A 15,000-nucleotide genomic window follows, 5' to 3' on the forward strand; every position below is an offset into this window, starting at 1 on the left:
ATATAATGACGTTCTGTCACCCACGAACATCCTCAGGGAGCTTCAGGCGATTGTAGTCTTACCTTGATGAGGTCATCAGCTTACGACAGGAGGCGCTTAGCTGTGGCCCTATGCCTTCCTCACCCTTGCTAATGCAGCCAGGGTAATTAGTGACCAGGGTAATTAGTAATGACCCTGGTTTCTTTGGTGGTAAGGCTTCGTACAAGGCATTCAGTGCACGGGTATTAAACAGTTGATCCTTTAGCGAGATGCTTAGTAACTTTTCTACGGACCAGAGTCACGTAGTATTCAATTAGGATTTATGACTAATCTCAACTCAACTAAGTACATTCGTCTGGCATGTTGTGTGCGTGTTTGTGTTTGTGTGTGCGTGCGTGTGTGTATGTGTGTGTGTGTGTGTGTGTGTGTGTGTGTGTGTGTGTGTGTGTGTGTGTGTGTGTGTGTGTGTGTGTGTGTGTGTGTGTGTGTGTGTGTGTGTCCGTGTCTGTATGTGTGTGTGTATCTCTGTGTATATGCGTGTGCATGTATCTCTGTGTATGCACGTGTGCGTGTATGTGTGTGTGTGTGTGTGTGTGTGTGTGTGTGTGTGTGTGTGTGTGTGTGTGTGTGTGTGTGTGTGTGTGTGTGTGTGTGTGTGTGTATGTGTGTAATGTAAGTACAATACATATTTGACCTCTATGTCAGGGAATAAAACATGGGCCTCCTGACTCATTTTCCACCATTGTACTTTTTTTTTTAACGCAAGCCGACCCTCATTCGTAGACACTCGAATATCAAATCGATTTCTTTTTCACTTTCGTCCAAAAAAGGCTATGAATTATAAATCACTTCCCTGATATCCTACCTAATAACTATTTGTCCTTCGCTTAAGTCAGGGAAATTGGTTCGCTTACCGACTAGAAACTTAGCCTGTCCGAGTTCAATATCCGCACTCCGAGTCCAAATAGTAATTAACTGTGACATCACAGGAGCGACGTATAACTCATAACTTCCACAGAAAAAACATAAGGTTCTGTTCTGAAAAAAAAAAAAAAAAAAATATATATATATATATATATTTTGTATGTTGTGAGTTGATAAGAGACGTGTCCAGCAACGCTGGAAGTACGGGTTCGATCCCTAGACTCAGAAGCCAAATGGTATAATGGATCATAATATCACAGAAAATTGCGAAAATGTTAACAAATAAGATTTTTTGTTCTTTTTTTATTTTTCCTTTTTAATTCAGTCAACCAGCATCCCATTTCGCCGTTACGTTCTCTCTCTCTCTCTCTCTCTCTCTCTCTCTCTCTCTCTCTCTCTCTCTCTCTCTCTCTCTCTCTCTCTCTAATTTTCTCTCACTCTCTCTTTCTCTCTCTGTCTGTCTGCCTGTCTGTCTGTCTGTCTGTCTGTCTGTCTCTCCTTTTCTCTCTCTATGTCTCTCTCTGTCTATTCACACCCACGGCTGAATAAAATCGCCTGACGTTAGCCAGAGCAAAATGGACAAATGACGTCACTTACCTAAAAGCTTAGCGCGAAGCGAGTTAGGCTAATCCCCGAAGGGAGATTTAAATCTCTCTAATCTCTTTTCACAAAGTCAGATGCTGAGATCCCCCGGGAAACGAAGAAATCTATAAGAACCTCTCCTGCCCGCCCTCCCCACGAGGATAGAAGCGCTGGTAAAGTAGTCTCTGACAACAACAACAACAACAACAACAACAACAACAACAGCAGCAGCAACAACAACAACAAAAACAAAAACAGCAGCAGCAGCAGCAACAACAACAACAACAACAACAACAACAACAACAACAACAACAACAACAACAGCAACAACAACAGCAGCAGCAACAACAACGACAACAACAACAACGACAATAACAACAACTCTTTGCCTTCTTCTTCACCACCTGAAGGAAGGGGAAAGGGGAAAGGCGAAACGGAGAGGGGGGAGGAGGAAGGGGAGGGGAAAGAAGGAGGAAGGGGGAAGGAGGGAAGGAGGGAAGGAGGGAAGGGGGGAGGGAGAGGGGGAAGGTGGGAGGGGGAAGGAGGGAAGGAAGGAAGGGGGAAGGGAGATGGGGGAAGGGGAGAAGGGAAAAGGGGAGAGGAATGGGGAAAGGTGGAAAGGGGAAAGGGGAAGAGGAGACGGGGAAGGGGAGGCGGGGAAGGGGAAGGAAAAAAACGGAAAGGGGGAAGGAGGAAGGGGAGAGGAAGGGAAAAGGGGAGAGAATAAGGAGAAAGGGGAAATGGGGAAGAGGGAAGGGGGAAAGGTCTGGGTAAAGAAGGGGAAGAGGAAGGGAATAAGGAGGAAGGGTGAGGGGGGAAGGGGGAAGGGGGGTAGAGGATTAACTTAATGGTAATTAATAAGATCACCTGACGGCAAGTAGGAATAGAGGGAAAGTGCCATCAGGTACGGAAGGGGTTAATGGGGTGTCACGGAGATGAATAAAATCGTCTGACGACAGACAGAATGAATGGAAACGTATCAACAGGTATGACAGGGAGCTTGACCTATACGTATGGTGACACACTGCAGGACCTCCGACCTACCCCAGACGCATTGTTTGCAGGACCTAAAAAAAAAAAAAAAAAAAAATAATAATAATAATGATAATAATAATAATAGACCTTCTCCTCCACTTTCCCCCCTTCAGGACAACGTGAGGCTCGTCCTTCACCTGGAGAAGGAGCTTCTGAGGCTGACCAAGGCGAAGCATCTGGCGGGCGTCTTCACGGTCAACTCCAACCGACTGAACCAGGTGGGTGGTCACAGACAGACAGACAGACAGACACTCTCCCTTCTTGTTGTATGTCATGCTGGGGGAGGAGGGAGGGAGGAGGGGAGTGTATTATTGACGCTTGTTTTATTCTATCTATTTTTTTTTTATTGATAAATTTATTCATTTGTGTATGTATTTGTTTGTTTATATATTAATCTATTTGTCACTTTATCTATTTATTTACTAATTCGTTTAACAGATTTATTCATTTATTGACATTTCTTGTTCACTTATAAACTTGCTTATCTACTTATGTATTTATATTTTTGTGTATTTGTGTACAGAAATATTCATTTAATTATTTATCTATTTATTTATTTTTTATTTGTCAATTTACCTATCTATTAATTTGTTTATTTATTTATTAATTCATTTCCTTATTTGTTTTTTATTTTTCAGTTATCTATCTATTGATTTATTTATGTATTCACTTATTTATTTATTCATTTTTTTTATTAATTTATTCTTTTACTTATTTACTTTACTTTTTGTTCACTTGCTTATTCATCTATTTAATATCTATATTTCTATTCCTTTATCTATCCTTTTGTTTATCTATCTCATTACTTATCCGTCTTATCGACTAAACATATTTTCTTTTTTTTATAACATTGCTAACCGTGCGCGACGCTAACTTGTGGTACCAGTCATTTGTGATAATTGGTTTAATATTTTTCAACTTCTTTATGCCGTCAATGTCATATATATCAATTGTGTTCTGACAACATTTACTGGACTCATCTTCAGTTAATCAGGCTCTTGACTTGAGTATCAATTAAACCGGTGACCCTCAAGAATCCGCCTACGGTCACCGGGCATGCACATAGTCCACTCAGAGAAGAGACGTTGTAGTGTAGTTTGAACTAGCGATCGTTTGGCTGTGTCACATAATTTGTTTATTGTCTTATGTGTTGTTCTTTCAGTTTTGAGTGAAGTTCAGAACACAAACAAATGGTGTTTGCTTTGGGACATGTGTGTTCGTGTTTGTGTAAAGATGTCTTGCTGGGTTACGATGAAAATGTTGTGAAAACATTGTGTAAGTAGGATGTTGTACATGTTGGTCTCTAGCTGGGATTGTTTGATGTAGTTTGACGGGTGCGTCGGCTCGAGGGGGCGACCCCGGGGGACCGGTGCCTGATCTCCGGGACACTTTTTCTGCGTTTTCTGTTCACTGAAAGTAAGTAATGGAATTGGTTCTGGTGAGGACAGAAAGGGGGATCTAATTCCTTAAAGAAGTGATGTGTTTACGTAGTAAATGTTGTCGCGAGTTTTAATGACTGAAAAACACTTGTAGATCCTTCCGGGGGAGAGATGTTGAATATTTGAGAGAAAGAGAGAGAGAGAGAGAGAGAGAGAGAGAGAGAGAGAGAGAGAGAGAGAGAGAGAGAGAGAGAGAGAGAGAGAGAGAGAGAGAGAGAGAGAGAGAGAGAGAGAGAGAGAGAGAGAGAGAGAGAGAGAGAGAGAGAGAGAGAGAGAGAGAGAGAGAGAGGAGAGAGAGAGAGAGAGAGAGACAGAGAGAGAGAGAGAGAGAGAGAGAGAGAGAGAGAGAGAGAGAGAGAGAGAGAGAGAGAGAGAGAGAGAGAGAGAGAGAAAGAGAGAGAATGAAAGAGAGAGGGGGTCTAAAGATAAGATAAAAGAGGGGTGGATCTGAAATGGAAAATGGGAAATGGAAGAGAAGAGTAAAGAAGAGAAGAGAAAAGAAGAGAAGAGAAGAGAAGAGAAGAGAAGAGAAGAGAAGAGAAGAGAAGAGAAGAGAAGAGAAGAGAAGAGAAGAGAAGAAAATAAAAGAGAAGAGAAGACTCGATGAAATGCTGTACACAGAAAAGAAAAAATAAACAAAGAAAACTAAAATAGATAGTAAAACTACACTTTATGCATAAAGAATACAATTAGGCATGGAAGGGAAGAAGAGAAAGGAGAGGAGAAGGAGAATGAAGGCATAGCCTGGAAGGTAATTGGAAAATGGAATGAAAGGATTCGGTAAAGAAAGAAAAGGAGAAATGAAGCACAAAGGAGAATAAGGGAGACACGAGAAAGCAAAAGAAAGTTTGAAAATGGGAAGACTAAGTAATGCATAAGAAACGCAAGGGAAAGGAACATGTATATGCATATACGCGCGCATACACACACACACACACACACACACACACACACACACACACACACACACACACACACACACACACACACACACACACACACACACACACACACACACACACACACAAATGTGGCACATGTGTCCAGGTCTGGGTATTTGATATCCCCGCGCGTATGGCGCAATCACGATAGACATCCATAGGCATACGACACACATACATTGTAAACACATGTCAGGATAGGAGACACTTAATCCCATGTGTAACGGAGCATAGGGACTATGTATGATAGATGACCTAGCTAGGACAATTCAGACTAGAATGCTGTTGCACATATCATCTATTACCTTTGCCACGCTGACGCCATGACGTCACGGCATAGTTCCCGCCACCAGGCAGTTGGAGCAGAGACATTGTGGCGATTGGACCCTGTAGAGCCTGTGGACGTGAACTATTTACATTGTGATATTAGTGCGGTACAATATTCACTGTTTTATATAAATAGGGCTCCCTTTATGTATCCAAGCCTATGTATACAGAAATACTTGATTAGATGTAGAAACCTACGTACATATTTTTATACCCTAGCACATGGGGTACTTTTATACATGCCACCATTCGACCATTCATGCATAACAACACACACACACACACACACGCGGTGCTGTGGTAGCGTTCGTGGCTGCCATTACGGCGGTCCGGGTTCGAATCCTGCCCAGGGATGAAATGATTTCAGTATCGCTGTGCTGCGAGTCGTTACTACAACTCTCGTTGGCGGGGAGTTGTGTGTGTGTGTGCGTGTAAGGTCACAGCATTACCCATACATCGGTCATATACGGGCTCTGAGCTCTCTTCCGGGGGGGGGGGTAATAGCTGTCGATCACGAGTCCAACACGTGATCCAAGACCATGGTGACCATGGTGAATCACACATACACACGCACACATACACACGCACACATACACACACACACACACACACACACACACACACACACACACACACACACACACACACACACACACACACACACACACACACACACACACACATGTACGCGCGCATGCACACTTTACCCGTCCTTTCCCCGGTCCTTTTCCTATCTGCTTTTCCTGTACTTAATCCCGGCCGGCCGGTTCTTTCATGCCCTACCCTCCCTTACGGACCAGATCTACGCAGCTTTTTTTTTTTGTGTGTGTTCGGAAGCTAATCTTCACTCAGAAAGTAAACGCTGATCCCTTTTAACTTCTGCTAACCCACCTTAAAATTTTCCTTCACTCTAAATCCTCTTCAATCCCTCCTTTTCCATCTTATGGCTCGACCTTTTCTGAGTGATATCATCCACAAGGATTTAGGGCTGTACTTTCAAACCCTTTCGTCACCTCTGGTGCTCACTTTCTACCATTAGAAAGAAGAATTCTATTAACTTTGTTAATTATAGTTACGATAAATATTAGTAGGTTTTGTAGATTAGCTGATAAGCCAAATGCACTTAACTAGAACATTAGGTAAAACTCTGTCTTCTAATGGTAAATAACATTCGCCAGAATTGGCGGAAGGTTTGAAAGTATGGCCAAGAATCTTTCATTATTCCAGACAAATTTCAGTACTTATCCATTCACCTTATCCGGGCTCTTTTTGTCTTCGGTGCCGGACGGCTCGTTACCAGGACAGCTTGTAGCATTATGATTTCATTCGTGAGAATATTCATGACGGACACCCCACTCTAACCATGGACCAGACAACACCACAGCTAAATCAGCTTAACAAATTATGCAAATCATCCCATTTAGATATCTGTATGTGTGTGTGTGTGTGTGTGTGTGTGTGTGTGTGTGTGTGTGTGTGTGTGTGTGTGTGTGTGTGTGTGTGTGTGTGTGTGTGTGTGTGTGTGTGTGTGTGTGTGTGTGTGTGTGTGTGTGTGTGTGTGTGTGTGTGTGTGTGTGTGTGTGTGTGTGTGTGTGTGTGTGTGTGTGTGTGTGTGTGTGTGTGTGTGCGCGCGCGTGCGTGTGTATGTGTGCGCGTGTATGTGTGTGCGTGTGTATGTGTGTGTGTGCGCGCGCGCGCGTGGGTGTGTATGTGTGTGTGCGCGTGTATATGTGTGCGTGTGTATATGTGTGTGTGTTTGTGTATGTTTGCGTGTATATACTGTATGTATCTACGTACGCGTGCGCATGCGTATTCGCATATGTTTCTCCCCACCAACAGCTGGACACGTCCAAAAAAAGTATATTTTATCTGTTCATATTTTCCATTTTATTTACAATCATTTTATTTTCTTCGTCGGCTCCCCTGATTCATTCGAAGTGGTAAACAAAGACTGTAGTTCCTCTCGCGTCTTTGTCTCTCCTCAGGAGAGGAACGGGGTGGCGGGAGGGCGGGATGTCCCCCCTTTGTCCAACTCAAGGCATGAGAAGTCTCTCTCTTATCCTGTGATACGATAGCTCCAATGGGTCATATCAGCTAACCCCTTTAACGCTGTCAACACGGTGACGCGAGTGAGTGATTTTATTCTGGCTAGCGTCTGACGATTCTATTCAGCTGAGAAGATGGACTCAGGACTAAAAGGGTCCATTAGTCACTTAGATTTTTTTTTTCAATTGTTGTCTGTATTGTGTGAGTGTTGGAAAGTAAACGAGGACATGTTCTTTGTCATCCGTCTGTTACTTTTTTTTTCTTTTTTCTGTCTTGGAATTAGTATTTAATTATTAACCTGCGTAAAATGGACATGAATGTGTTGAGTATTGAGATGCATTTATTTATTAATTCATTTATTTATCTATTCATTTTTTGAGGTCCGTGATTTGGTGATGTGTTATAAATATAATGTCCTTGAGGGATCTTGCATAAAATTATTTTCCTCTCAGTTTCGTGTGGTGGTCTGTGAGAAAGATCTTTGTTTCTGAATATAAATGATTTATTGTTTTTTTTTTTGTGCGGCCTATTATCATAACCTTTAACGCTTTGTATTCTACTATATCTAGGTTTTCTTTGTATCCTTTATTTTAGAGAACCAAACTGTGGAAGCATACTTGTAGTCTTTGTTGACATACTGTGATTGTTATTATTATCTTTTCTATTTTATTATTTTTCTAAATACGCTTATTTTTCTTATATTTTTCTGTATGTTTGGTCACGTGGAGCCAAAAGTTTATGTTTGTATGTAACATGATAACCATATTAGGTTCTGCGCCTTCAGTGAGGAGCAAATGTACATGTGTATACACATGTTCGTGTACACGTGTACAGAAATGTGTATATATATATCTATGTGTCTGTGTATAAATGTGAACACTTACACGTGACTCACATTGTATCAAAATTATCAAAAAGTATACTTTGTTATTAGGTGTTTTTTGTATTTTTATGTACAACAGGCCTTGTGTAATGAATCTGGTCCTTGTAAACAAAATAGCAGTAATTAAGGCACACACACACACACACACACACACACACACACACACACACACACACACACACACACACACACACACACACACACACACACACACACACATATATATATATATATATATGTGTGTGTGTGTGTGTGTGTGTGTGTGTGTGTGTGTGTGTGTGTGTGTGTGTGTGTTTGTGTGTGATTCACCTTGGTCTTTGGATCACGTGTTCTACTCGTGATCGACATCTCTTTCCCTCCCGGAAGAGAGCTCAGAGCTCGTATGACCGATCTATGGGTAATGCTATGACCTTACACGCACACACACCCAACTCCCCGCCCACGAGAGTTGGAGTAACGACTCGAAGCGCAGCGATACTGAAATAATTTCAGCCCTGGGTAGGATTCGAACCAGATACCACCGGTACCGCTGTACTGACAGTCTAGGACTCTACCAACCGCGCCACCGAGTGCGTGTGTGCGTGTGTGTGTATATATGTATGTATTAATTTTTTTTTTTTTTTTTTTTTTTTGCCCCACTCACTCCCTTCTTCTTCGCCTTCTTCAGGAGCTGTGCCAGCATTACCTAGGATACGAACGGCATTCATCCATCCGGGTGGTCAACTTCGTGTACAAAGGGAGACGCCCCTTCGCTTCCCTGCCGGAGGACCTCAGCCTCGTCGCAATGACCAAGAGAGTCTAGTGACGGAGGCGACGTCGAACTCTTGAACTGAGATTCAGTTATGTGGCGGAGTCTGTCTGATCCTTCCGTTTCGCTGGGACCTTCCTTTCGTTGAATAAAATCGCCTGGCAGCAGCCTGAATGAATGTTTAAGTTGTCAAAAGCAGTGAGGGGGAGATTATGGAACGTGGTGAAGATTGTAGATTGAGGTAGCGGATTCAGATAAACCCTTCACTGAGTTCTATGGCTTTGGTAATTTGTTCTAACTGTCGACGGGCGATTTTATTCAGATGTAGCTAAAGTGTTAAGGATGTAGATTAGACTGATTAATTCTGTTATAGGCGAAGATCGAGGTTAAGGTATTCGGTTAGTGGGTGGAAATGGCTTAATGAGACTTAGCTATGGGACAGGATTTTTTTTTTTTTTTTTTTTTTTTTTTTACAATGTTGAGTTCTGGAATGATGATAAAAAAGTCACTGTGACAGTAGGGTGAAGCTAATGTGGAACACTTTACATATGTTATTCTGTCTAATCTTGAATTATTCTAACCAAATATCTTAATGGCTACGATGGGTCAGGAAATGAGCGAAGAGCTCAAACTCCTTCACGTTTCATATTGTTTCGTTCTATGTGGGTTTCAATACTTCTTTTGCTGATTGTACAGACACTTCTAAAAATCTTGTCAACTATTCTGAACTAATGCGAATATAACTTCTCGTCCTTGAGAATTTCATATTTCTAAAAGAAAGGTATCAACAAAATTTCACTGGAAGTTAAATTCAAAAAAATCTAAATTAAGAAATTATGATGCAATTTTTGAATACGAATGGATGCAGTGTACACGGACAGTGTACAAGCTGAACTTCCTTAATTTACATGAGCAGTGTAGGGACTGTGGCACTGTCGACCATTATCAACTGTGCTATCACCAAGGTGCGTAAGAGCTCCGTCATTGTTAACACAGCGTTAACACGCTATGAAGTTGAATTCATTTAACACGAAGTAGTCTTGGCTCCAACCACTAATTAATGAGTGTGAAATACTGTCTCATAAGGGACCCCATCCACGATACAATCCGGTCTTCAGGCCGCTGAACAGATTTAGTCGGATCCGACCAGATTGGATCCGATCAGATCTGTCGGGAGACCTCAAGATCTGATCGCACCGTGGATGGGGTGCCCAGTTGCAAGTGTCGTCAACTCCCATTTGTACCTTAAGAACTCACTGGTTAAATCCTACCCCTTTCCATAATATATAATGAGATTTATTGTGATATTTACCAATTTCTGAAAGGTGCAAGTCATATAGAAAGATGTCTATACCCTACAGATACACATTTGTTTTGATGTCATGATGTATAAGTTTAAGAACTGAATATGGGAATATAATAATAAAATAAAAAAAAAAACGTAATCTAGGGGTGCTCGACAATTCGGTAAGGATTAATAATACAACCCACAGACCCCAAAGTAGGGCAGGTCTATATACATAAAAAAATATATATATTATCTAAATGTAAGATAAGCAACCCCTATGTCGACAACAGGAGAGGATATTATGGTAACAGTGTTCCATAACTGTGTAGTGTTCCGTCTACGGATTTTGCAACGTGACGTGTCACGTTGTATGTGCGTTACTGTCATGAATATGTATCACGTTGTGTCCTACGTGTCATGGTGTGCTGAAACAACGTAGCGCTTCCAAATATTAATGTAGAATTATTTTTACACGTGTGTGTGTGTTTGTGTGTATGTGTCTGTATTAACACACAAATAGCCTCTGCTATTGTATATGATTCTATCTTTGATGAGAACATGTGTATGTGTGTGTGTGTGTTATGTGTGCGTGCGTGTGTGTTTTGTATTGTTTGTTTGTGTGTGTGTGTGTGTGTGTGTGTGTGTGTGTGTATGTCTGCGTGAGTATATTATACGTACTTAGAAATATATGTATATGCTTATATATACGTATGTGTATATATACATATATACACACACATGCTGTATATATATCTATATATGTATATATATATATATACATATATATATATATATATATATATATTATACACACACATACATATATATATATATATTTATATAAATATATGTATGTGTGTGTATATATATATATACATATATATATGTATATATATATATATATATATATATATATATATATATATACAGTATATATGTACGAGTATGCAGTGTGCATTCATTAAGGTAACCACTGTAATATGACGGTCTACCGTAGGGCCAATCATGGCTGCCGCCAGGTGATTTCATTCAGCACAGGGAAACCATCGCTTACTCACACTCACTAACATCCCTCACACACTTATTGATCTCCGCTAACTCTTTCTCCACGACGGCCATTTTCTTTTATTCAATTTATTCTAGTTCTTAAGAGATTCTATTCAGTTTAGAGAAAATGATTAAAATCATTTAATATAGTGTTTATTAGTGTTCATCTACATAAGTTCACCTTCGCTAAAGGTGCTGACGATACTGATGAGGCCATTAAAAAGATGTGCCAAAGAAATTTATTCTTTCTTATGAAGCAACATTAGACAATAGATTATGATAAAAGAGGAATAATAAAAGACCTTTTGGTCCGTGGTGAGACACACGCCAAAAAATCCTACCACATGATTTCACAAAAAAAAAAATTATTCTTTAACTCTTTTACCTATGAAGAAGCTTGTTGAGTAATTACATCGCAATGGGAAAAGGCACGCCTATCGTAGCACGTGAGGTTGATCACTTATATCACAAATTGTACAGCCAAATTCCAAAGTTCACAGACATTTTCCTAATGGACTGACTTCCCAAAAATATAAATTCTATTGTTGTGATATTTCACCATAATACTAACCCATTCACTGTGCGAGGGTGGAGATGGGCTTGGATATCCCATCATATGAATAAAATCACCTGACGACATTCAGGAGAAACTTACACGTTGTCATGACCAGTAACTGGGGATACGCGTCTGGCAAGGACGCTACCGTGTCATCAAGCTTTTGTATCTGGATGTATGTCATGTGTGTGGATGTGGTCTATTGTGGTCCTTAATGTATGGGACTTGTTCTCCTACACAAGAGCTGTCGTGGCATGTCATTATATTGCACAAAAGAAAGTAGTGGACATGTTCGTAGATTTCATAAATGAATTAAATCGTCTGGCGGCTGAATGGAAGCATAATAAGTCAATGTTGTGAGATATTTGTGTGTGTGTGTGTGTGTGTGTGTGTGTGTGTGTGTGTGTGTGTGTGTGTGTGTGTGTGTGTGTGTGTGTGTGTGTGTGTGTGTGTGTGTATCACGTATTGGACTTGTGATCGACAGCTATTACCCTTCCGGATGAGAGCTCAGATTTCATATATGCTCGATCTATGGGTAATATTGTGACCTTACACGCACACGTGTGTGTGTGTGTATGTGTGTGTGTGTGTGTGTGTGTGTGTGTGTGTGTGTGTGTGTGTGTGTGTGTGTGTGTGTGTGTGTGTGTGTGTGTGTGTGTGTGTGTGTGTGCATTTGTGTTCGTGTATGTGTGTGTGTATGCAGAAGCTTTAGATTATGCGTGTGCGTGCCAAGTGACGGGGTTGTTTCGATCCTGCTTTGTATGACGCGGTCCCGAGTTCGAATCCCGCACTCCCAAGGTCACCTTCATTTGCCCTGAAAGCCCGATTACATTGTTCAAAGATGACCGCTTCTGCAACAAAGCATTTCCCTTTTTTTATAACTTGGGATTCAGATACAGCAAAAAGGTACACAATTAAATTCATGGCTATTGCATGAATGCATGCAATGTTGCTGTAATTATGTCTTTGGTCTAATTGCTTCTTCCCCCGAACTGAGGAGGAGGCCTCCGAACTCACACCTTGTTTTACGGGTGTCAGGCAGGTTGGCACTGTCAAGGCACTTCGTTGGCACTGTGGCGATCACTGACACCCGGAAGTTCCAGGAACAAGCTTAAATGGGGTCAAGATCGCTCGAGATCCCATTCAAGTTAAAGGTCGCCCTTCCAGATGCATGGAATCACCTGGACTAAGTTGGAACAATAGACTTAAAGAACATCGCAGTGTTGAAAGGTTTAACAGAAGGATGCACAGTCACGAACTAAAAAATTTTCGTCTCGGTTCCCGAAACGTTTCGTTCAAGTAATTCAGCAACCGCTGCTCTTGAACGAAAATGTCTGAATAGATCGTCACCACGAGCTCGAGTGTGTTTGGAAGCGAACATAAATGTCAATTGCATTTGTGACATTTAAAATGTTTATTCTGGCTAATCCCATATGATTTGAACGAACTTAGACGAGCTCTAAACCCTTTTCACGGGGCTGGTAGAGCACTTTACATGTTTTATTCAAGTAAGTTATATTCGCTCGACAAGCTGCATTTGCTATTGAAGGCCGTGGACCGAGTTGGCAGTCTGCGGTTGACAGCTCTGGCCTAGTTAAATCCTTCAATTCGGCGACGTCCTACACAGATCCTCTCCCATCAGACGACAGGCGATTTAATTCATTCGGGGGGTGTTCCCCATTTCGAACAAGGACTTGTTCATCCGAGGCCCACGCTTCAGGTCGGGTTTAGTTCCGAACTGAATAAAGTCATTTGGTGTTTGGTGCGACGGAAGCTACCGCGGACGACACCGAATTGAAGGGGTAGCTCGCACGCTTGTATGCACACTGGATGAGAATTATCCGGATGAGGATTATCCAGATGGCATCCACTGAGGATAAAGTGGCGACCTCTCCTCGGGGTGTGTGTGCTTGTTGAGTTGTTCTTTACAGGGAAGCGCGGGGAGAATTCATTAGTGGAAAGATGCATTGGGAGGTGACGTGAAGGAGACGGGGAAGAGAGAACTGAAGAACGGGAGAGAATCCTTAGTGACTGATTCTTAGTGTTAGTAGGTGGCTGGCACCACAGGTCGCTTAATAAGTGACACTGAATTAGTGGTAAAGTGTCAGTACGAGTCACAGGCAGCTGGTAGAGCTATGGTACAGCTGGAGTCACTCTCAGAAGAACTAGTCGAGTCATACTCTAAGTGACTAACTGACTCTACAGTTGACTTGAGTCATGGCACGAAAAAGTTGTTGAGTCACACTTGATGACTGACTCAAGGTTGACTTAATGAGTGTCACTTGAGTCAAGAGACGAATGACTAGCTAAGTCAAATAACAAATCAACGTTAGAGTGTTTGTCATGTAGTAGTCACTGGTGACCGTTGAGGATCGAACCCGAGCCTTTGCGTCCATGAAGTTGGAACATAACCGAAGACGTCACAAAGAGACCTGTGACGTAAACAAGAGGGTCCTGGGAACGATTCCCCACGGCTAACGATGACCACCATTAACCCCTGCTATCCATGAGAGCACGGGCCCAGCTAACCTAAGCGTTTCCTATGGTATCAGACATAGATGAAATAAATCATCTTAGACACACGTATAAGAGAGAGAAAAACAGGTGTAGACAAATATATTACAATCTAAATGCATTGGAAGGTCGAACAATGATAAGATATCCTAGAAAAAAAAGTTCCTTTTTCTCAGCAGAATAAAATCACCTGGCGGCAGAGTAATGAAAGGGCATCATTGTAGAGATTGAGCATTTTGATTTCAACAAATGCCTGATAACAGATAAGGTATAATATCAGGAATGGGTTTCATGGGAATGAATGAAATCGTCTGGCAATAGGTTTGACAAAAGGAAAATGACCACTCGGAACTTAATGGATTTTTTTTTTCTTTTTTTTTTTTACATTTAAGAAAATGCGTGAACATCAAGTGGAAGGCGTTAAGGCCTTGACAAGGTCTTAAAAATGAAAAAATTAGATATATTGTGTTGTGCTGCTTCCTCTGTTGCGATCGTTCAACATCAAACGAAGCAATTTATTCGTGCATGTTTTCTCGAACGATTTTAAGAGAAATAGTGTCTGAAGAATAAAGAACATTGCTCACAGGTCGTTAGGTGGCGTTGAGAGCGAGGACGAGAAGGATCGAAGTTATTGGAGATTCGAAAGAAAAATTATATTGATAAAAAATGAAAGTCAGGATGAAGTGGAATA

The 15,000-nt window shown here is 41.4% G+C and overlaps 1 protein-coding gene across 1 annotated transcript in view; it reads left to right on the forward strand.

The window, feature by feature from the left end:
• LOC143018923 (beta-alanyl-bioamine nonribosomal peptide synthetase ebony-like) overlaps positions 1-10,713 on the forward strand; it is a 12,904-nt gene extending 2,191 nt beyond the window's left edge. The window contains exons 2-3 of the mRNA XM_076174509.1: positions 2,634-2,738; positions 8,824-10,713. Coding sequence (XP_076030624.1) covers positions 2,634-2,738; positions 8,824-8,958 — 240 coding nt within the window. The 3' untranslated portion in view covers positions 8,959-10,713. The remainder of the gene's footprint in view (positions 1-2,633; positions 2,739-8,823) is intronic.
• Positions 10,714-15,000: the final 4,287 nt, after the last annotated feature.

The sequence above is a fragment of the Oratosquilla oratoria genome, chromosome 36, assembly GCF_046742065.1.
Source record: "Oratosquilla oratoria isolate Oo_2021 chromosome 36, ASM4674206v1, whole genome shotgun sequence".
Lineage (NCBI taxonomy): Eukaryota > Metazoa > Arthropoda > Malacostraca > Stomatopoda > Squillidae > Oratosquilla > Oratosquilla oratoria.